Raw genomic sequence first — 24257 nt, forward strand, 5'->3', positions numbered from 1 at the left:
GGAACTTAATGTTCTTCAGATGAACAACAAAGGTGGGCAGACTATTACAGTCAGTCACTTACATTAAGGTGGTTTTTAATCTACAAGAAAATCTCATTAAATCAGTACCACTGAAATTACTTAAAGTCTGTATATTTTTTGCTAGTTATGATTTAAGAAAACTATTTTAACCACTTATAGTCAGGTAAAGAGTGCAGATCTTGGAATTTGGACCAAACAATGGTAAGATATAGATTATTAGATTATTAGATCATTTGATTTTTTTTTTATGAAAATTTTATAAATACTGTTTGCTGCTACCAAACATAAACTTTACATGATTACTTTTTTTCTTTTTTAAATGTGCTGTATGCAGCAAAAGTAGCTTTTTGACTGAAACAGGAATTTTCTTAATCAGCCTTGTATTTTCCACCGTTTTAAATGGCTGAACAAGCTTTTTCTTCGCTGCGGCAAAACTTCCATATTAAGTGTTCCCATTAACATCAAGCATGGAAACATTGCTGAGCAGCGGTTAATCCCAAACTTTGAACCAGAATCCACTCTGCACTCATTAAAATCCGGGAGGAAATGTTCATAGACACTGAAGCTGCTGAATCGTCCCTACGATGATGACGGTGTAACACATTTAAAAATACTACATCACAAATAACATCACCAAATCACTCGTTTAAATGAGGATCCAGCCCCCATTGGGAAATGTGAACAACATAGGAGTAAACAAACACTGAAACGCTTAACCAGCATTTAAAGTTCTGAGTGTCTCATTTAATACGTTTAAACTTGATTTTACTGGCATCCTTGCAATGTGACAAAGATCAGGAGCAAAAATGCATTTATGATTAGTGAACCACATTATCCACTTGTTCAAGACAGAGAGCAGGCATTAACTGATCGGTTTTGTGCGGAGTGGCTTTCTAGTGAGAAATGCAGCGAAATGCTTTATAGTTCGCTCCTCTGCTGAGAGGCAGAGCCTCCCCTGTTTGTTAAACAAGTCGTACTTTATCTCATTTTGAGTTCCAAAGAGTGCAGTCAAGTCGGTAACACTCTTCATATTTTCTGGTGACTGCTTTCAGCAGTTTCTTTTTTTCTTTTTTTTTTTTTCCTTTTCTTTTTTTTTACAAAAAATGAACTTCTGCTGAACTTCTCCCAGTCAGGTGATTGAGCAATCTCAAACGACCTCCGTCTATTCTGGCACAGTGAGACAACATCGCTTGTGGAAGTCAAACAAATCAGACATCTGAACTGTCATTTGCAGCGGTTCTTTCATGTCCATAAGGGTGGAAAGAAAAGAAGATTGGATGGAAGGAATCAAAGCTCAGCTGCAGTAGGACCCCCAGCTAAGACGTGTACTTGTACACAAAGCTGCCTTAAAACGGAAAAGTAGCTGACGATGGCATACTTTCATGTGTGGAGCTAATATAATCTCCAGGAATGGAGGAGACCTCTGCGTGAAATGGTAGATTTTGTCCTAAAACATGACCTCTTCGCAGCTCCCGTAATCACTCTCCACCATGCTTGACCCATCATAGCTGCGTTGGTTTTGCGCCGGGTGTCGTGTTTGAGGCTGGGCAGGATTTAATCCTGACTGCGGGCTGTTCTGTTCAGCGTAGGATGGCATGGCCACGCTCAGACGCATGCTGAGTCTCTTATAGCCTGAAGAGACATTGTCCAGGCTGCGGGTGTGCTGTGTCGGGTAGTAGCTGATGGCGGTGTACTCGTTGGGGCACTGGGAGCTGGGAAGAGGGAGACCGTCCGGCCCCAAAAAGTCGTCCAGGTTCTGGTTGCTGTAGCAAGGTGGCAGCGGGGCCCGCCGATCGCAGCGATCCAGCGGGAATGGGAAGCCCCCAAAACGGGAGTTTCTTCGAGAGTCCACAGTAGAGGTGGGGTAGGTGTCCTCCACGATGTCAAACTGGGGGAACTCCCGGACCGTTGGGCGTCCGTAGTAGTCGGGGTCTGCCGGGTAGACTGGACAGGAGAGAGGAGGAGAAAACGTCAGAATTTGCTCCGAAACAATCAATCACTTTTTTACAAGATTACATTTACAGAACCGGAGTGAGAATTATTTTGTTTCTAGTAGTTATTCCTAATGTAGACTGTTCGAAAAGTATAGCGATGTACTTTGGAAAGTTGCAAATTACTATTTGCTCTGATTGGAAGTGCTCTCTCTATAAATGAAAAACTGGCAAACTGGGCTTTGAATATGTTTGAATCATTACCCACTGTCATTAAAAATATGAAACACCTGGAGTCAGTGTGTGTGGCGCACAAACGTTTGACTAAGTCGATGCTGCAAGGACATGGATGTTAAATCCTTCAAGTGGTTTTGACAGGCAGAGCAGGGAGAAGCAGAGTGTCTAAAGAAGAGTCAGTATGACGTCCCCACATTTTACCTGAGGGCATGCTAAGCAAAAAAAAAAAAAAAACCTTCTGAGAAAAGCACCTGTAGAATGCTTCTCATCTTCCTTCAACATTATTACGTTTCAGCTGGAAACCTCAGCAGGGACACCTTCAGCTTTTTTATGTAATGTCTGTCTTTTTTTGATGCACCTGAGATTTACAAAAGTCATCGCAGCCCAAGTACACCACCAGGAGTCACATATTTTAGGATAAAGCTTAAAGTTTAAATTTGTCTTTTTGAAAAGAGAAAAAAAACTTTTTTTTTTTTTTTAATGAAATCCAAGAAGCTGTTGAATTGTGTTAAAGGTTATCATGCTGTCAGAATTTCACTCACAACAAAACATCTTCATGTTGTTGCTTTTTAAACTTTCCAAGTTGCTTTCAGTTGCTTGTCAAGGAAAAGAAAAAGTATCCAAAACATCTTACTGTAGCCATGAGCTTGAGATGCTTTTATGTTATCTTGTGTTTACCCCCTAAAATTTTAAATTTGAGAGTTTAAAAAATAGTAGATTTTTCCAAACCAGACTGCTTAATGTGCAGTGAGCACAAGTTTTCTTAACCCCTCCGTGATTGAGATTATGAGGGCGAACAGCTAAGGCTGAGAGTAGGGCACGGACTACGAAACACAAAGAATCCATTTGAAGTCATCAGGCCTGACTGAGTTGTTTAACAGTAGGTGGTGTAATTGTTTCTGCTCCTCATTACTTTATGTTTTCTTTTTTGTTTTTGTTTTTTTGCCTTTTGTCATGATTTTAGGTTGTGTCTTAGTTTTGAATTATGGAATAGTTTGAGTTTTTGTTGTGGTTTGATTTTGTTCTTTGTTTTATACCATCTGTTAGGGTTCTGTAAGCTTTTAGCTCAGTTCTGTTCACCTGCCAGCTCACCTCCTTGTTTTTACCCTATTAGCTTGTCACTCCCCTGTCAGCAGTCACCAACCTATCAGTTCAGTTCTCTGTCAGTCACTTCCCTGCCTCTGATTAGTTCCAGCTGTTTCCCTGTGATTAGTTTTTCACTCCATTTCACCTGTGCACTTCACTATATAGTTCTGCCTCAGTCTTTAGTTCTCCGCCAGATCATTAACGAGCCTTCGGTGAGTTTTGTCCAGCGTTCTTATTCTGATAACCTGTTGATATTACCCGGATTGCCTTTTTGACTTCTGAGCCAGCCTAACCCCTGAACCTGATTTTCCTGCCCTGTACTATTGATTACCTGTTTCTCTGACCTGGACCTGCCTTAGGATATTTGGAGTTTTTGCCTTAGCCTTGATTGTACTTTTGCCTGTTTTGGACTGCCTTTCGTGTACCGGATTTTGGACTGCCATTTTGACCATTGAGCCTAGCCTGTCCCTGTTTTATTGTTAAATCCTGTTTTTTGCTTATACCTCGCTTGTTTGGTTTGAATACTGGGTTTGCCTGATTCTAGTTCTTAACACCTTTATGGACAGAGACACTAGGCCAAGTCTAACTTTCCATGTGTTGCCAACGTGGTTCTGATTTCCTAAGAGATGAACCAAAAATATATTCCAGGCTAGAGCTGGCAGGGAAACCTTTGGCCAAGGTGACCTGAGCTTTTTGTTGAGACGTTTCCTGTAATCAGCATCAGAGAACGGAGCGTGGGAACTGTATATGCTGAGGCCCAAATTCGCCTCTGTATCTAAAAAAATACCCTATGCTGATCATTTAAATTAAATATCTGGCCTAGTAACACAACACACACGGAAACAAACCTAACACAATCAATTCTTACATATGAGGCCTAAATGTTAGAATTGGAAAACCACTTTTAGTGACAAAGACCAATCTATAGTAAAAAGGACAGTACAACACCTTCCAGCATAGAATTTTAAAGATTCCTATGCCTCAGTCTCAAACTACCGATACAGATGCATTTTATAGTTTGCTCAAAGAAAACACTCTAAATGTTCCGTGGGTCATTAAGCAAATCTCAACCATTTCTAGAGTAAGTCAAGAATCGAAGTTAAAGTAGCTGGAGAACTACAAATGGCACCAAGAAGGTAGAAAAAAAATAAATCAGGTTAGTACAAGGAGAAAAAAAACAAAGAGTGACGGAAAGATGGGAAAAATAAAGCAGCTTCAGAGGCAATACAAAGGAAATGAAATGTGATGTAGAGTAATAAAGGGGATCCAATGGACACTGATAATTAAAAGGGACAGAGACAATAAAATTTGCTATAAGACTTGCACAGCAGACATCTTTAGGCTTCAGTGATGAAAACCTCAGAGTTCAGATGTACCTCTTTCGACTTAATATTCATTCATTCAGACTCTGTGTTTGTAATTGCCACACGCTCCTCTGCTCAACAACCTCCGATAATGAACAGCGTGGTTCTCATTCTGCAGAGAATGAAGGAGTTTGCTCAGTTTGCTGCTGCAGGACGGTATATTAGCTCCAGAAGGCTTTACTTAAAAACACAGGCTGTGTTGTAAGTTAGTTGTTTTCCAACTTTCCGTTATTTGTCTTGCACTTGCTGGATGTTTGTGGCAAATAACTAATAGTGACAAAATGCAAACCTTTAAACAAAACCATTTATGATCAGAATTCCTAACTGTGGCTTTAAAATTCATGTTATCTTAAAACAAACAAACAAACATTAGACTAACATTTTCTTTATTTGGATGAATATAAATCAAAAACTTTGTAAACATAATTGAACAGCCATAAAAGGAAGATTTAGCTCAGAATTTTGGAGCAATGAAGGCATTTATAAATTGTTTTCAAATGTGTTTTTTTTACTTTTTTCCTTCAACCTCAGGAGCAATGGGGAATAATAGGTAAGTCCTAAAGAAAGGTGAATAAAAAAATGATTTATGAAAATATTTTTTATTTGATGTTAAGTCAATTTGATCAAAGAGCTAATGAATTTTTGCAGCCTCAGGACCTGTATCCATAATAAACCGGTGAAACGGTGCATAAAAAGAAAAAATGCATATAATTATGGATGAATATCGACTGTGCCAATTTGTAGCAGGGACCTGGCTCACTGTAGTAGCCGTTGGCTGATACCCTAGAAAAACACACCAAATAAGGGTGGAGGACTTTACTCAGCAAGCTGGAGCTGTTTATACAAGCATCTCCCCCTGAGTAATAAGTGCTCGCCAATATTGAAAAAAACATTTGGTACAAATTAGTCTCAAACTTTTCATTTAACCACTCATAAATGGTCTATATACTATATTATATATTAGTACCTCTGAAATTGATCATGCACTTTAGTCCAGTAAAAAAAAAACAGGATGAAAGATGATTTACAACACATTTAATAAATATTTAGTTTTGGTAGCCATAAATCCCTTAATAAAATTGACAGGGTCTTTTGATTGTTTAACTCATACCTTGACCCTTTAGCTTTTTAGTCCAAACTTGCACGACCTGGGAATTGATTCCTAGTAAAATCTTAGAATACTAAGACCAACATTCAGAGAGTGTTTAATATGGAATATAATTCAGATGCTGTCCCTTTGTAACAAAGACTTAAATAACACGTGAAGAACTTCTTGATGTGTCCTTTATTGCGCAGATAAATGACCTGCCATAGCGGTGATCCTTGGGGAGCCCCGGCATGAAGAAAACCTGATCTCCCTCTCTTTTACCTGCCTCCATCTTTAGCCGTATGAGTTACAGCTGAGGAGCAATGATCAGCGAACAAAAGCAAAAATAACTGAATGAATGCGTAGAAGCTACTGCAAACAACTTTCATAGCGTTAGCCACAATAAAAATCATCAAATGACCTTATTATATAGTATATATAAAAGCTCATTTCTCATTTGTTGTTTGAGTTTTTCTTACATTTTTATAATCTAAGAATGCTAACATATAAAGAATTTACTTAGAGGCATTAGGATGTGAAAACAGTGACCTTGGTGTTCACATAAACTGCTAGGAAGGTTTGGGTTTAATGAAACCCAGCCTGTTGGATCAACTCCTTCATCATAGTTTCTTCCAAGTTTCTTAAACTGTGATTTCCTTGAGTAGGAGTGTCTTTACTTTCACTTTCAATAGTTGCTGACATTAATCCCTTTTCTTTACCTCAAAGTATTGAAAGTTATGAATCCTGACTGTTTAGAAATACGAGATGTGTCTCCTGCCATTTGAAGTTTTTAAAATGCATTTGGAATATTTTATTATGAATTTGAATCAATGAATAAGAGTGCCTGAATTTTTCTTTGAGGAAAAAGTAAGAATTGTAAAAGTAGAAGATTTAGACATTTATAGGTTCATTTAAACCAACAAATTTCACATATTCTAAGCTTGTTTTATATTATGACCATAAAACTGTTTGAGAACATGTGAAAATCGTATAAGTTAATAAAAACTAACACTATTAACACTGGCCATACTGGCTAGAGCCAATATTTTAATCCATCGCTCTTGCTTATTTTCCATAGTTAAAATCAGATTCAGATGTTTAAAACGTATATCTAATTCTAAATCTTTTCGCTCAGACAGAATTGCCAAAGCCAAAAAGTGATTTATTGACCAAATATCCTTGACTGTTCATCCTAATAAATGCTTAAAAGAAACCGCTTCACACCTTCATAGTCCATGTCCCACTGGCTCTTCCTGATGGAGTCGTTGTCAGAGCTCGACGGCGGTCTGACAGGAAGGTTGGGGGCCACGCTGCACACAACCGGCCGCTGCGCCTTGGGGGACCCGCCTCCCGACGAACTGATTTGGCTGCGGGGCCTCAGCGATCTGAACGGCGTGTGGTCCAGGTTGTTGGTGGAGGTCACCAATGAGCTCACCTCAGTGGGGTTGACCTCTTTGCATTCTGCTTTGAGTCTCTTAGGCAGACTGGGCTGGAAATACCTGCAGGCATCAATAAAGAGGGTTTCAGTTAAATTTGACCCTGTCAGCATGTAGTCCAGCGCAGATGTTCAAACCTGTGGTCACCCAAAAACAAGTTAAATAGTGGGTTCCTCTTCCGCTCTGAATGTTTGAGCTTTTTCGTTGAGTTGGAAAATTTCTGGTTTGTCTCTGCTCTACAAAAAACTCTTGGAAAGTTAAGACTTTTGCATCATCCTTTTCTTAAACTGTGTTTTTTTTTAATCTAAGACAGAGAGGTAAGTGAGTTTCAGTAGAACCTGAAAAAAAGGAAACCATTATGTAGCTGTCTAGACTTTAATGAGTTTTCAAGGCTGACAAGTACATAAAAAAAAATAAAGTGAGCCAGAAGTGACGGTGATAATACTTTTTGAAAATCAACAGCAAGTTTAGAATGACAGAAAAACTTTACTGCTGCTTATTTATGGTTCTTGGAACAACTACAGGAACCTCAATCAGAATGTCATGATCCAAAGAGCTGTAGGCGTCAGTAATTAAATCCAATTAGTGAAACTATTAAAATAAATATAATAATGAACATACATTCCTCTTTATAGTCCTACAGAGGGGAAATTTTGTGTCTGAGTATAACCCATCCCTTCGGGGCGCACCGGGGGCAATCTGTGGTCAAGGGTCTTGCTCAGGGACCCAGAGTTACGGAGTTTCAAACCAACAACCTTTGGTGCCTCTCGAAGACGCAAAAGCCCGGCTCTGTAACCAACAGCCCACCACTCCCACATAGAAAATTACATTGTATGTATTTATTAGACACTAAAAGGCATATTTCAAACATTTATGTCTGATGATGTAACAACGCCTTACAGCTTTTGAAAGAACATTAAATTATTACATTTGTCCATTTACTGTCCAGTATTTGAATTACAGCATCGATGCATTTTGGCATGGAGGATATCAGATTCTAGCACCGCTGAGGGGAATCCTCCCCCAGCATCTTTAATTATATTTAATTATAACAATCCTTTCTAGGCTGAGGTCACTCCTGTTGCTTGTGCTCCTTTTTCTCCCATCTTTTTAAATCCAGTTCAGTTCTGTTTATTAACAGAGCACCAATTTACAACACATGCCACCTCAAGGCACTTTAAAAAGTAAATTCTATCAAGTCATATAGACAGATTATTTAAACAGCTTTGATTTAAGATTCCTAAATGTGGAGGGTGTCAGTGACTTTCCACTGGACACATGCCAAATTAGGCGCAACATATTTGTTCTGCAATATTCTAATTTATTTGCTAAAGTTTTTTTTATTTTAGGATCTCTGGAGCTATAAGCCGTAATAATCAAAATGGCCAAAAATAAACACGTGAAATGTATCGCCGTGTGTGCAGTGAATCAGTGCATTCATTGTTTTCACTTTCTGAATCGAATTAATGAAACAGCTGTTTGAAGATATCCAAATTTATTTAGATGTACCTGTGCAAAATGAAACTTACACATGATTAAAAAAAAGAGAAATATATCTTGCTTACCCATTTGAGTCCTGGACACACGTGTGTTTTTTCTTCTTCTGCTTAACATAACACTTCCTGATGCAAACAAAGACTCCCACCAGGAAGACGATTCCCACACCACTGGCACAGATCTCCATGATTTCCACAGAGCCAATCTTTATAGACCTCTGATGGAGGATAGGAGAATATGAGTGCGACTTACAATGGAGGAGACATTACAGTGACTAGTACCGTACTGTGAGGGGTTCCAGAAAACTGACCAGCTGCAGCGGATCACAGTGGATGGAGCCATTGACAACACTGCAGTCATATTCTCCTGGACATAAACCAGGCACACAGACATCAAGGTCATTGTGGCATCTAGATCAAGAAAAGATAGATTTAACAGACCGGAGAGGCATACATTTGCAAGCTTGCACCAGGAGCATGTGTGGTTCTTCTTGTTCTAAGCAGATAAAAAAAACAAAACGGCAACTGAATTTCTTTTTTTGGGTCAGTTGTGTTCAGTTTCAGCACTTAGATTTACCACAGCCTGGATGATTGAAACAACAACACTGGAATACATGACGAAAATGCAGCCCTTAAATTCACAAATCCTAAAATTATCCTCATCGTCTGGCCCATTGCAATATTCCGTTAGACGCATATTTAAACTCAGGTCTACTTGTTTGCCAGGTAACAGAAGTTTAACAGAGATTTAAGTGATGTCACCATTAGAATATTTTTGTTTTGTCTTGTTTCTTATAGAATTTAAAAATATCAACGATAAATGTAATCTTGATTTCTAACAGATCATCAGGATTCTTCTCTCTTTTTTTTAAAAAATATGAAATGATCAAGTGCAGCTAAAAGCTAAAAGGGCAAGTTAATGGGCCACAAGTGAATTTGGATTTGTTAATTTACTAGTAAGAAATTGTCCAAAGGCTGTATTTTCTTTCCTGAACAACCAAGGAATTAGACTGTTAATTTAAAACTAAAAAGTTAAACTGGCAAAAAAGAAATAAATCCCTTGAAAGTAATAAGATTGCCTGCATTTTCTCAGCTTTTTGGCCAAAAACCAAGTCTTTTCGAATTAAACTGTTTAAATATTTTAATTAATTTAATTAAATCCAACAGCCAAGGGCCAGTATGTCTCTCAACAGGAGCGCTGCAGCCAAGAGTTGCATAAAGGCTGGACCCTGGCCAGAGAGTAAAGGTTACATTTGGCTAATGACACTAAAAGCTTTAGTGCAGCCCTTCATCTTCCCGGTCCAGGCAAGAAATGCCACCCTAAGGACTGGCAGAGCTCTGATTGCTGAGAGCTATCGCTTTACTGCACCAACCTATCTGTTTTTTCTTCATAAAACAGCCTGGTGCTCAGTTTAAGCCACCCATTTTCCAGATGTTAAATCCACTAGATACGCTACACTAAAATCATTTTCAATGGGCACTTAAAAAAATAAATAAAACGTAAACATTTAATCAGTTTTTCTACAGGGAATTTGGTTTGCACATTTTATTTGACACAGCTGAAAGCTAAAGACGTTGTCCTATCTGACCCTTCATTAACAGATTACTGTTGTTTGTAATTTCTCTATGTGCTGCTAAGCGCTCAACTGAGTGGTTTCTAACATAGCATGCACAAAAAAAAAAAAAAAAAGCTTCACACGTTTAACAAGTCATACATAAAACTCCCAATCCCCTCAATTACAAGCCGCAGCCATTTCCCACTCACTCAGTCGGAACGCTACCTGCAACGTGGATTGCTCTCAATAACCGTGAGGAGCAATGCAATTCCACAGACGGATTTAATGAAAGGCAGGATATGCAAATGCCTCAGTAATGTTGTTTGACGGCCGTCGGTGGTGTGAGAGGAATGCACGGATTCGGTGATGAGAGGGACATGTTTGTGTTTGATCGCTGGAATATGGAAGTCCGACTGCGTGCGCGTCGTTTCACGAAAGGCAAGCGTGCGATTTGGAGCCGTTTTTTGATAATGTGGTCTGTGCGCTCTTTTTCTGTTTTATTATTTCCTTGGCCTTGTCGGACACATGAGAGTACCTCTGAGTGTGTAATTACAAACTTGTGTGTGCACGCTCTCTGACCACTGTTCTTCTGGGAGTGATGGGATTGCTGGTAATTGGTTTTATTACTTCAGCACCTCTTGTTTATTTGCTGCAACTGTTGTTTTTTTTCCTTCTGTGCCAGTCAGGTTACCCTTGAAAGCCAGCAGATAACCTGCTTTTAAACTTTTGAAATGGATGGATTAAGGCGTCTGGGTGTCCTTTAATCTTGATCTCCTCTCGACTGGTGGCAAATATAATCATGTCTTAATGGTGATTATTGACTGATTCCCTTTCAATCAGAAACCTATTCAGTCCTTATGTAAAACCGTGAAGCAGGACAGAAAAGAAATGCTTTCAGGTTGAGGAATTCAGGGAATAAGTGTGCACCTCCCTACCTTGCTTGATTGTTCTCCATTGAGCAGTTACATATGTAACCTGGACCCTTTGGTATGCACACCCTGCCTTGGGTGCACGGCTGTGAAACGCACGGGTTGTCGGCCAGCTCGCAGCGGGGGCCGTGGAAGATTCCTGCACATGTGCAGTGGGGCTCTGCGGAATGAAATGAAATGCACTTAGACATCTGAGACAAGAGGGACTGATCAAAGCCGCATCGAGCGTCCCCAACAGGCAGAAATTAATCACAGCAAAGGTCAGCGTGATTTAGCCTGAGAACACAGGAGTGTGTGTTTGAGATTTAAACGAGGAAAAGCAGAGCTCAATATAAAACACTGGTCATTAAAATCAGGAGTTTTAAATGTTTATGATAAGAAAAAAATGGTTTAAATGGATACAGAACAATAGCGAGAACCGCCATATTTCATGCCGACTAAAATAATTAGAATATATTTTTTTAAGAGTTGTGTCGTTTTCATAACTATGATTTAAAAAAAAACATCTAAAGCAGAAAAAAAACATTCACTAAAATCTCATTTGTCTTTGATTTACTTTCTAGCGGTCTCAGTCAGAGAAAGCGGCAGCAAAAAACAAACCTGGACTGTCTGCGTTGTTTTTAACAGCTGTCTGATTCCAATGCCCTTACCTTGGGGAAATAAAGGTATGATTGTTTCTCAGCAGCTCTGCTTTTGTAACTGAAGCATAACTAAAATCCGTGAAGCTCAAGAGAATCATATTCAAAAGGTCCTTTTGTGTTAAGTTCACGTGTGCTATGTTTCAGTAAAGAAGAAATCAAGCAGCAAGATGCATGTTGTTCGAATTATTTTTTTTTATTAAACTTTTGTTTTTCGAACACTTTGGTGTCCGCAGAACTTACAACCGTCGGTCTAATTAGTGATAACTTAAAACTGTGGCAGACTAACGCCTCAAAAGAAAGAACTGAGAGATTAAATCCTGCATTTAATAATCACAATGGCATCTGCAGAAATGCAAGGAACAGGCAGGATCCTGTGAGATTTCACTGGTAGAAGGTGTATTTATGGCTCTGTATGAACCTTCATGTTCTCTTCAAACTGTTGTCGCTGCACAGCTGCTGAACTACAAAGTCACATCTGTGCATGTGCTGGAAAACCCCGGGCTTTAGATTCATCTTAAAATGAAAATGAAGCATTTTGTAAAGAAACAATCTAACTTCTCTAAACATTATCTTCTACCATGAATGATGTCTTCCAAGGGGACTTGAAAGTTCAAACAATTTCCCGTCTGCACTACTTTTTGTACACTATAACTTACTTTGACAACACAGACCTAAGGCATGAGGTGGTGGTTTAACAATTTACATGAACGCACCCAAGTCAATTTCTCACTGTTGACTTGTAGTTTATTGGGCAATGCTTTATATTCCCCTCTCCAGTACCATTTTTTTTGTTTTTAGATTTGACATATGGCCCTCTTAAAAGGTTTTTTATGATAAATTGCTGGAAAAACTTTTGTATATCTGAGTCGGTGTTGTAGTGTCTTTGTTTGTTGCTCATATGCTCCTGGAAAAATGGACAGAGCTGTGAGACCAAATTCTTCTGTTGCTTTTGGACCTTTGACTGTTAATTTCAGGCAAAGGAAAGATAAACTAATTACATACAAAAAGCAGTTTTCAAACAAAAACATTGGATAACAGTGAATCTTCATGGACCCATTAATCTAGAAATAAAGATGCTGACCGATAGTTTGTGACCTTAAACTCAGTCACACTCATCATTATGCAGCCAGACAATAAACCGAGGCAAACAAACAAATCCAGATTAACAAATAGTTAATCTGCCACCAGCCCAAAAGACTAAACAACAACAAAAGGTATTGGAGTGGCCTAGGCCTTAGACCCCGGTCTTTAATCTAATAGATATTCTGTGGCATTATCAAAGAGCGTTATGTTTGTTGGTGTTAAACATTTAACAGTTAAAAAGCAAAAAAAATAAGATATCTATAAGAGCCAATAAGTCTAATGGAACTGTATAAAGCAGCCTTACAAATACCTGTTTGACATCCTTCACTTAAATTGATAAAAACAACATATTCTAATGGCTGATAGATAGAGTTCCCTCAGCAATTAAATTCATTTTATGCACAACATCTAAAATTTGCTGTAACTTGGCGTAAAAATTATTCCAAATTAGGGAGCTCTTTGATCAATAACTTAATGAGAAGGTGTGGGTTTATACTTTCTGTTTCCATCTTTATTAGAGCTCAGGACTTATTCTTGCAGCTATGTCTTTATTAGAGGTCCAACCATGATCTCATTTCTGATGTACCATGGTTTAAAGGGTGATGTCTTCTGGTTTCTGCAGATTCAATTCATTTTCAGATACAAAATAAGAGTTTCTAGTTTTCTTTAATCATGCATAAATCAGCAAGTTGCATTTTACACTCACTATTGGAGTTGGAACATGGCTAGACCAGTCAATAAGTTCAATAACGTATAAAACAATCATGACTACAAACTTAAAACTCTGGTTCATGTCTAGAAGAAATTTCTTTGAGTTAAACAAAGTATTTCTTTAAATGCTACCATGGAGAACAACCCCCATTCAATTAAGAAGTTAAGAATGTTAAACTTCATCTTGTTTTTCTTTGTAATATTATTTTGAAATTAGCATGGAGGTATTTCCAAATGTTAATTTACATCTAAATCAAACACAAAAACTGTATCATCCTTTAAATAAGCTTCACAATTAAAAAAAATGGACACAATTTTCTAGTTTGTTGCATTGTACTTTGAGAGACGATTTGATTTTAGACAGGAGGTTTTTATGGACCACAGTGTAATGCAAGGTGAGTTACCTCCATGCTGCGTTGTTCATTTAGGTGTATTTGATGCTATTGCAAAGTAAAGGGGTTTACACGTTTACTTCCAACAGTCGTGTGTCTTTAACAGAACATAGATGTTTTTGGACATCTGGATACACGGCTTGTGTCTAAGTTGTTTAAGTCCATTATATGATCATGTTTTATTTAGAGTTAATATTGGTGATTTCTATGAAAAAAAAAACACTTTTTACATCCACTGGAAGCTGTACATGTATAAAATCAATGTGTGCTGCTATCAGTAAAACGCCGTCTAGGCTTCTGTCTTTGGTAAAAACCTGTTTGGCTCATGAATGTGACATTCAACATCGAAGTCATTTCAGAAAAAGTCAGCTTCGTTTTCTCACCTCCTGCAGCGTCCTCCTTGCAGACTCCTCCGTTCTGACACGGCTCATTGTCACAGGCTCCTGCGTTGTTGCAGCACTGATAGACCCCGAACACCCTCCTGATTCCCGACTCAGTCAACTCCGCCGTATCACCCACTGCGATTGGCTCCCTGTTGAGCTCCAGGCCCTCCAGACAGCCAATGAAATGATGTGGGTCCCGGCCGAGATCTTGAACTGAGTCCTGAGATAAAGGAGCGAACAGTAACGCGCCATGGGAGCGCATCATCCGGCACGGCTCTGCCAGGCTGGTGGAGGCCGGGTGCTGCTGGTCTAGGGTCAGTTTCAGGGAGTTGGAGCTGACCTCCAGCAGGACGCTGTGCCAGCGGCCGTCTGACACGGGATGGGATCTAACCAGCAGTTTGCCTGGGGAGGCCTTTCCACAACTGTATCTGAAGTGCAGCTCTCCTTTGGTTAACTGGGGAAGGAACATGAGAGGAAATGGGATAAATAAAAATTCAGGCTTCAGAAATTCATCAAATTGCAGAAAAAGTAGAAAAAAGTAAATCAGAGTTTTAAGCACAGTGGGATAGGAAACCCTTCCCATCACCCACTTTATGGTGAATTTCAGCTTCTTCCTTCTGGAAAGAGATTCAGGCAGCCGAAATCAAGCACCAACAGATGGAAAAAAACTATTTCATTTCTCAGGCCATTTTTCAGGCAGATTTAACGTGATAGATTGTGTCATTCTTATTCTCCTTTTTGTCTGACTGTAGTCTGATTTTTTGTCTGATGATACATGAAATCTTGTATTTTTCATAATCTCCACCTGACTAAAACACAAATTCCCCTATGGCGGCAACGATAAATTTATTCCATTTTTAATATCCAGACCCTAACAGACAAAGAAGTGCTTGTTTTTTTTGTCACCTAATGAAGCAATCTGCACTTACTGAGGGACTGAGGGAATAACTCAGTAATGTGTAAATTTAGCAGCCTTATTTACTAAGTGTTAGTTTAGCGTGTCAACCTACAGGATAGCTCTAACATACAAAGCCCTGAAAAAGTATCTCCTTCCTTAAAAATTCATTGTTTTGGCCTCTTGGACCTAGAATTTTGTGCAACTAAGCAATGCTATGAACTGTGCCGCCATGCAGCCCTGAAGTTAAACCAAAATGAGCCGACTTCACTGATTTAAAGCAAAACCACCTGTCAAAAACATTTGTTTAGTTAGAAATGAGTAACATTTGGTTCAAAACAGAAAATGCTTTAAGAAAAAAATGCTCTGATGTTTACCCCGCATTGGAACCCAGTCTAGTCTTTAGGTGCCGTTTGTAGAATTTGCTGTTGAAAACTTAAGAAGCTACTCATGTTTCTGTCGTTTTTCCGAGCAGTCTTTTGTGTTTCAAAAATAATCTTTTGCTGACAGGCTCCTCTTCTCCCCTCTGTTTGACACACCGTGCGTAGAGTCATACAAATACGCTCAGCGTTTTATCTCCATAAAGCGTAGCTCCTAAGTGTTTCTGCACGCTCAGCGCGCCCGAAAAATAACAAGCCAGCAGCTTTTCCCAGTACGTTTTATCTGTTCATGTGTTCTTTATGCAACAGAATCCTGTTCTGTTTTAAATATACCAAAGTGTGTATTTTGCAAACTTCTAGTGTACACTGAAGGCTGAGATGCTTTATTGAGACAAATTCAATCGACTCTCATTGACTCTCAGATGAATTATTACAATTGTTCATGTTGGGGTTCTTTGTCAGTCGTTTTCAGAGATTTTTCTTTTAATTTTGTGCAGGGTGATGCTATTTTGCCTTTTGTGTCATATCCATTTAGTTGGATCAAGAAAACAGGAATGAACCTTACAGAATCCACCACATGAATGTAAAAGGAATGGAGTGAAGTTTGCTCTATCCTTGGTGAGCCAAGGACACAGGAACAGCTGAAACCTTTGTCATGTGCCTTCTAATCTGTTGCACTGGCATAGTGCGATTTATTCATGATGGATAATTCAATAGAGCCCAGTTTGATGCATCGTGGATCTTACTGTAGCAACAGAGACCATCTAACATGTGCACCATCTAAAGCTAAACTCCACTGGGACTAAAGTTCTCCGGCTCTCCATTTTCTTGCTCTGTGACTTCATAAATCACAGTCAGAAATGCTGCAAGGCTCCTGCAAGCAGCTTTCATGCTGCAGGGAAAAGTTTAGCAGGCATTCACAGCAGCAATGCTCATGTTTCCTGAGTTCAAGTTATACGCACAGGCAAACAAGAGAAGAGATGCTGTGAAAATTCAAGTTCCCACTTATATGTTTGTTTAATTGTGTTTGTACACGAGAAACAATCTTGTCCCACAAGGCCTCAATCATTGAAGAAACAATCCAACACTAGTCGGCCAACCATGTTGCAGTATTATACTTTAGGGTGGGACATACAGCTGTGATGAAATCAAGAGCTTCTGAGCCCACCACTGAACCAAGATACACATGGCAGCGCAGGAGGACGCACGCGTTGCTGCTGTTATCACATCTGTTTGGTCAGAATCCACAATTCCATCTTTGAAAGAACAGCAAGAAGCCCTTTATGCATTTTTTTGGATGGCAAAGATGTTTGAGCCTGCTTACGTAATTTTCATTTGATATCATGTTTGGTGAAAACCAAACTTTGGCGGGCAGGCACGATGTGTCGCTTCGCCCAATCAGCTTTGAAAGTTCTGCTGAATGCCACACTTTTTCCTGAACAGATTTGCTGGGAGCAGGCCCAGATTGATTAACTGTAAAACTAAGAGTGGTGCACATTGTCAATCTGGCCTGCCAGGTTAACATGTTGCAGATTATTAAAATCTTTTATTATAAAACAAAGATAACCAGAAGGATAGCAAAACCCTTGGTGGCAACAACTTTCATTCACCATTAGCGACATTTCCCAACGAGCGTTTTACGTAGTTGTGAGGGAAATTTAGTCCACTCGTCTTTGAAGAATTTATTTTATTCAAACACATTGCAAGGTTTTTGAGTATGAATGGCCCTTCTTAACGTCATACCACAACACATCCATCAGGTTAAAGTCCAGCTGAAGTATTAATCCTTTGTTGTTCTAAACGGTTTGTTTCATTTATTCACATTATTGCTGACTAATCTTAAAGGAAAAATAGGTAATGAAATAATAAATAATAATAAAATCGGAAACAACACATACACAATGCCTTTCACAGAGACCCGCCATGTATTCAATGGTCTTGCTGCTGTAAAACTCCACATAATTTTTACTTACACAGGACAGGTCTATGATGTTTTATTCTGTTCTATTTCTGGCCCGTTTATTTTACTGGCTTCCATGTTTGCAGGCTGCTGCTCTTTTGCCAAAAAAAATTATAAGAAATACTGAATGCTGTCCTCTGCTTTGGGAACTCTGGAAACTTTGATATGATTGGCTCAGGAACCAGGAAGTAAACACGGGCTACACCCTGAAACAAAGCAGTTCTGGACCGTACCTCTAGGTTTGAAAGGAGAACAATTTGATGGAGAGGACCGATTGTTTTTAGGGAATGTTAGTTCAATCCCAAGTGAGAAATGAGAATGAATTAGGTTGATTTTACACTAAATATCTGCCTCCTTCTTTACGCTTACTGTATAGCCTGTGGATACTGGAATTGGGGTGGAATCCACTATGTGTGCTGAGAAGTAGCTCCAACAAATAACTGGAGAAACATCAGACAACTCCATCCAGACGTGCTCAATTTTAGGAATAGCTAAGATCCTAAGAAGAACCATCAAGCTCCCAGGCCTATGGTAGAGGACCCCAGCTTGAGAAATGGAGAGCCACCCACCCTGATCAGGAGTATGAGGGCTGGGTGAGAGAGCAGTTATATATATATATATATATATATATATATATATATATATATATATATATATATATATATATATATATATATATATATATATATATATATATATATATATAGTAATTTAGTTTTTTGGATTTTGCAGTTATGTTTTTATGAAGGCATTGCTCTAGATTTTTTTTGTCGTTACTATAGTTCTGTTGCATCAAAATGTTGCTGTAGCAATACAATGACAAACACACATCCTCATGTCAAAGCCTGAAATGAAACAAGTCAGTTTGTATTACTGCAGCAAGTGCGAAGAGTGAGCGTTGGTCCACTGTTTCCACATCAGCACATATCCACCGCCTTGTACACTGTCAAACGCGCTAACTGCTCTGCTGTCAGGTTTAAGCTGTCGCTTTATTTAAACAGCTGACAAGTCACCTTCATTTATTCTTCACAGTTTACTGTCACCGCATTTGATTGAAGCAGCCCCAGTTTTACACTCAAAGGCGCTGATTTGCTCTAGAGTAAACTGTGGGGCTAAATAAAACAAATAAGCAGCAGTACAATTTAAGCATTAAAGTGAGCTTAAAGCTGCTGAAACGCAATGTAGCTGGCCCAGTGGGAATGAAGCACAAAAAAAGGTTTTTAACACAAGTCCAAGGTCCATAAGAAGACTCAGGGTTGAGTCCTTCACTCTGGATGAATTTCCATCTGAGGCCCCTTTTTTATTCATTCAATCGACAACATATTGTTGCCAGCACTAGTTTGCTATGACCTTGGAGAACACTGAATTGTCTTCTGAAGTTTTCAAAATGAATGAATATTCGGCCTGGGAGCCAACGGATAGCTCACCACGAAAGGCGGCAAAAGGAGAAAAATATCTTACAGAGCTTCAGGCAAATAACAATTAATTCACAGAATTATTCATGTTTCTCAAACAACAACTCATTATTCTCTTTCACCGTGCGCTTAAGTTTTGTACAGTAGACCTTGCACTCGAACACATAAATGAATCTTCCCTTCCCTTGGCTCTGCCACAAAACATAAGAATCAATAAATCTTGATGACAGTTACGTTTTTATAGGGACTCCTGAAGTGCTTCCCTCTCCCTCAGTAGGGATTTAAATGGAAAAAGGGCAATGTGGGACTCACAAGCTACTGGGCCAGAATCGCTGACATGATAAACTAATGTGGAGCTGGACATGGGTTTAGCTAAAGACTTCAGAGATACTCTAAAAACTTCCTCCTCTACATCGGAGTGAGTTACACTTTAAGTGACATAATGGAATAATCATGTGTTTGCCCATAATGACCATCGTCAGCAAGAGCATTATGGTCCTTTGGTTGAACTTCTAGATACTAGAAGGCGCCATTTTATTGTGTCATGAGAGTCCCTAGAAACAAGTCCTGTGCTGATATGGCCTGAAAAATCAATCAGAGAGGAAGAAGCCATTCCTCTAAAAAAAACGACATAAAAATTTGCATTTGTAGTGACAAAGAAATTAGTTTCTGAAGACACGACCTGTGCAACGGCGTCCCAGCTGTAAAGTATATATTTTTTTCCAAACATGAGCAACTGTACACTTCACAAAAATGTATTGCACAAGAAAGAACAAAAAAACATAATATGGAAATATTGAATCAACACCTTAAGACTTCAGACAGGAAGTCTGGGTGCAACTCACTCTTCCAAATGGACAATGACCCTGATAAAAACACCAAGTTGGTTACACAGGGACTTAAAGACAACAGAGTCAATGTTTTGGAGTGGCCATTACAAAACCCTGCCCTCATTCCCATGGAGCATCTGTGGGAAGAGCTGAAGAGGTGTGTGGGGACACCAGACTCTGTTACACCAGTTCTGTCAGGAGGAACCGACCAAAATCCTAACAAAATACTGCTAGAAGATTTTGGAAGGACACCCAGAGCATTTGACCCAAATCATACAATTTCTAAGGCTATTCCACTATAGCCTCGTGAGACCATCCTGATCTCGCGAGTTTTCAAGGTTTCACTCGCAGATCAGTCTGGCTACTTTCCGTTAAAGAAAATTTGGAGCCGTTCACCAAACGAATGTCCAATCAGCGTTGGCTTTGAGGCGGGTTGAGGTGTGACGCAACGAGAAGCGCGACAGTTCAGTCTAAAGAACATGGCAGCTTCAGCCGATGAAACTAGCGTTAGCGTGGCTATCGAGCAAGTTTTAGCGGAATTACAGAGTATTTCTTTGCTGAGCTAACGAGCCTTTACCTGCAGCAGCAAGAGTAGCTTGGCTTGTGTTTTTTTTTTTCGTCGTCGAAGCATGTTGACGAGTACGTCATATGCTTCGTTGATCTGATTGGTTCATTTGGCCCGTCTATCACCAACATAGGCCAAACAGCTTGCCAGTATTTTCACCCCTGCCCAAAATTACTTCAACGGAAGGTTTCCAGATGGATATGCGGAGCAAATCCATCTGGCGGAGTCAGGTAAATTCCACTAAAGACGGTAGAAAAACCTCTCCAGACTACGTTTTCTCTCATTTTCTGGCATTTAACCAATTTTTCTCCCTGACCTAATAGAAGTAAGGTTTAGTCTGAATCAATGTCAGAAGGTGAGATGGGGAAAAAAAGCAATGATTTTTTTTCTACGTCGTATGTAAGGATATAATTACAAATGTAAGTATAATAACCATAACGGTCAACTGTAGGGTGAGCAAGAAAGAAACGTTACCTTGAAAGCAACGTTGCTTTATAGTCTCACGGCATAAAAATGTCGAAGATGATATTTTATTGTGAACGAGGGCAGTTTTATCTTAAATGTCAATGGTGGAATATAATGCTACTTTAAATGAAGTTGATGCAAAGCCTTTTGCAACTGGAATGAACTTACAGAAAGATAAGCAGTTAGATTTAATATGGTATATATATATATATATATATATATATATGTTATATCTCAAAAGGCTCAATACAAGTTCACATTTAATGAAGAAAATGCAATATGAGCAACAAGGCTACTCCTTGAAAAGCTAAAATAGAGTATTTGGGATTCTAAGCTCGACGCATTCGGAAATCAACCCCTCCCCACCCCCCCGCCCCCCTCACTGGTCTTCCCCAAGGAGAACTCTCTTTGATTAAATCAGCAGCTCCTCGATTTTAGCTTTCTGCCCGTAAATTAGTGTCAAACAACAACATTACACTAACAGCATCCGGAAATTAGGAAGAGATTTAATCTCTCAGCGGTAGCAGAACTCGAAGAGCAGAATAAATTACCCCTCAGCTCAGGGGAGCGCACAACAAATACATTTCTTTCATATGAATGTAAATAATGAGCCTCTGCCTCCTTTCACTGTAATTGTATTTTTTCTAGCGTGTTTTCTTTTCATTTTATCTTCTGTTTTTGTGACATCTCCAAACCAAAAACGATCAGGTCCAAATCTCTTGTCGGATAAATGAACCCTGATGTGTTACTTTTCATCGTATGGTTTCTCTTTGGACAGTTTAACGAGAATCCTAGAGCTCAGGAAAATTAACAGAAGTCCCCGGGACTCTCAGCAAGCGTCTTATTCTGAAATACCTCTTTGGTTTTTGCCATGTTTTATCCTTATGCACTGCTGAAATGATGAAAGGGTTTTAGATTCTCTTTCTTAATAATAACACAGTATTAATAATATAAAAAACAAGCCCGGTTTGTGTCACAGCAGGATAAATACCTCTAAAGCCCCCCAGTCGTTTGCACCCCTAGTGGACGTGATGATGCCCTGCTCCTGGGAAGTCTTAAATCTCAGCGAGAGTCTGAAATCCTGGCTGTCCTCATCCATGCTGTGGAGATACTTCAGGTAGGATGTACTGCTGAACCTCAAAGCCGACTCTGAAAAACAGATGGAGGGAAAAGCAGTGAGGAAACTATCTGAAAACATAGTACAGACATTAATGCATATGGTCAGACCATATTAAAGATTCATTAACTCTATTTTATCATTGCTAGCATCAAATCTGATTATTAATGAGAATGCTTGTGAAATAAATAACTGGTAAGAAAGACTGAAATGCAAGCACACAGTAAGGAAAGTTCATCCTGCCCTGATTTAAAGAAACAGCTTAGAAACAATGTGACTGTCATCTGTCAGTCTGGAAAATGTTCAAAGCCATTTCTAAGGCTTCGGGACTCCAAGGCACCACAATGAGAGCCATTCACCGTTAATTGTAGAAACATGGAAAAGTGGTGAACCGTCTCAGGAGTGTCCGGCCTGACAAAATGAGTCCAAGAGCTCACTGACATTTAATCCAGGAGGTCACAAAAGAACCTAGAACAACATCAGAAGCACTGCAGACATACCTCACCTCAGTTGTGTGTTCATGATTCAACAATAAGAATTGGAGGAGTTCCAAAGCGAAAACCACAGCTGACCATACACAACATAAAGGCCCGTCTTACACCGGTGAAGTCGAATAAGTCTTGATGATCCCAATACTTTTGGAAAATACTCTGTGGACTTAAAGTGACGATTTTTGGAAGGTGTGTATCCATTTACGTTTGGCATAAAACAAAGCTATTCACACACAAAACATTTTTATTCTATACTATCGATGGTCTGGGACTGATTTGTCTCAGAATCGGGACGATTTGCCATAACTGGATGAATTCTCAGTTATTTTCTCTGTCAGAAACGGGAGCAGGAAACTCTCCGGCCATCTGTTTAACCTTTAGCTTGGGTTTATGGGTCAGGACAATGATCCAAAGCACACCAGCAGGTTCACCTCTGCATGGCTCGCTTAAACCACAGTCAATGTTTTGGGGTGGTTTACGAAACCTCTAGACTTAAATTTCCTTAAGATGCTGTGGCAAAGCTATTCATATTGGAAATCCCTCCCATGTAGCTAGGTTAAAACACTCTCTCCAGTGATGTAAAACAGTCATTGGCATCTATTGCAAACACTTGATGTTGGTTCTTGCCCCAGATTATTAGGCTTAGGGGAGCCACTTATTTTTCCACAGGGCCAAGTTGGTTTGAATAGCTTTTTTCCCCCTTGATAAACAAAACCATTATAACAATGCTCTTTGCATTTTCTCAGGTTATTTTGGTCTGATAATGAAATTAATTAGGTCATTTGAAACTTTTAAGTGGGACAAAAGAAGCAAAAACAGAAGAAATCTGTATACTGTAGACACAGACTAATTTCAAAGTTTCCACCGACAGCGCTGTTTTCCTTTCAAAGTGTTCTTATCTTTCAGGTAACCTGTGTTAGTTAAAAAAATGTATCCAAACTTTTCAAAACAAGTTATAGATCTAAAATGTAATAGAGTCGGTATGGAAATCCCATTAACTATGAAAGCCTCCTTGAATTTATGGAAAAGGAGTCTTTTGGAAACGGTAGACACTCCCTTAGCGTTTAGGTCGCTATGTATCTGACACGTGTCTTTACAAAATTAAATACATCTAGCTTGATTTTAGGCACACACTCATTTTTGAAATGCATATTCCTGGGCAGCGGTTTTTAGGCTCTGGAAGGAACATGATGCACTCTAAACCTCTGATTCCTGGTCAGACAAAAAAAACTGAAAAAACTTTACTGACAGAGAAAACAGAGTTTAAACGCTTTAAATCTAACTGAAAATATTTATTTAAAATAGGGAAATTTAAAATGTATCCTGGATAAATAAGAACAAAGTCATCTGCAAAGACTCATAACACCATTACATTTGAAGGAAAAAGGTCAACATTAGAGCATATCAAATATATATATTTTCTTGATTCTAATAAAATTTTAATCACCCCAGGGGAAGATGGGAAAAACATCATGCTTCTAAGTTTCCTCCTCAAATTCAAACTCACTAACTTTCAGTATTTAGTTTTCTGCTGTTTTTATAAAGAAAACAGGGCATGCAGAGAAAGTTTAATAAAGTAAATCATATTTTCAATTCAAGGCTTCTACATATCAGAACTTAATAAATAATAATAATAATAATAATAATAATAATACCAGGTTATTTTAATCTGACCTGAAGAGCACAAACACAGAACAGATTCCACACTAAAACAGATTAAACAAATATAGCAAATAATATGTTTATTAAAAGGTAGAAGTAAATCTGAAGTTTATAGCAGTGTATT

At 38.9% G+C, this 24257-nt stretch overlaps 1 protein-coding gene across 1 annotated transcript in view; it reads right to left on the reverse strand.

Moving 5' to 3' along the window:
- Positions 1-324: 324 nt before the first annotated feature.
- fat2 (FAT atypical cadherin 2) overlaps positions 325-24257 on the reverse strand; it is a 120670-nt gene continuing 96737 nt past the window's right edge. Inside the window, exons 23-29 of the mRNA XM_012861754.3 lie at positions 21855-22012; positions 14354-14807; positions 11150-11303; positions 8970-9069; positions 8728-8876; positions 6951-7225; positions 325-1965 (exon numbers count right to left, since the gene is read on the reverse strand). Coding sequence (XP_012717208.2) covers positions 1469-1965; positions 6951-7225; positions 8728-8876; positions 8970-9069; positions 11150-11303; positions 14354-14807; positions 21855-22012 — 1787 coding nt within the window. The 3' untranslated portion in view covers positions 325-1468. The remainder of the gene's footprint in view (positions 1966-6950; positions 7226-8727; positions 8877-8969; positions 9070-11149; positions 11304-14353; positions 14808-21854; positions 22013-24257) is intronic.

This window comes from Fundulus heteroclitus, chromosome 23 (assembly GCF_011125445.2).
Source record: "Fundulus heteroclitus isolate FHET01 chromosome 23, MU-UCD_Fhet_4.1, whole genome shotgun sequence".
NCBI classification, from domain to species: Eukaryota; Metazoa; Chordata; class Actinopteri; order Cyprinodontiformes; family Fundulidae; genus Fundulus; species Fundulus heteroclitus.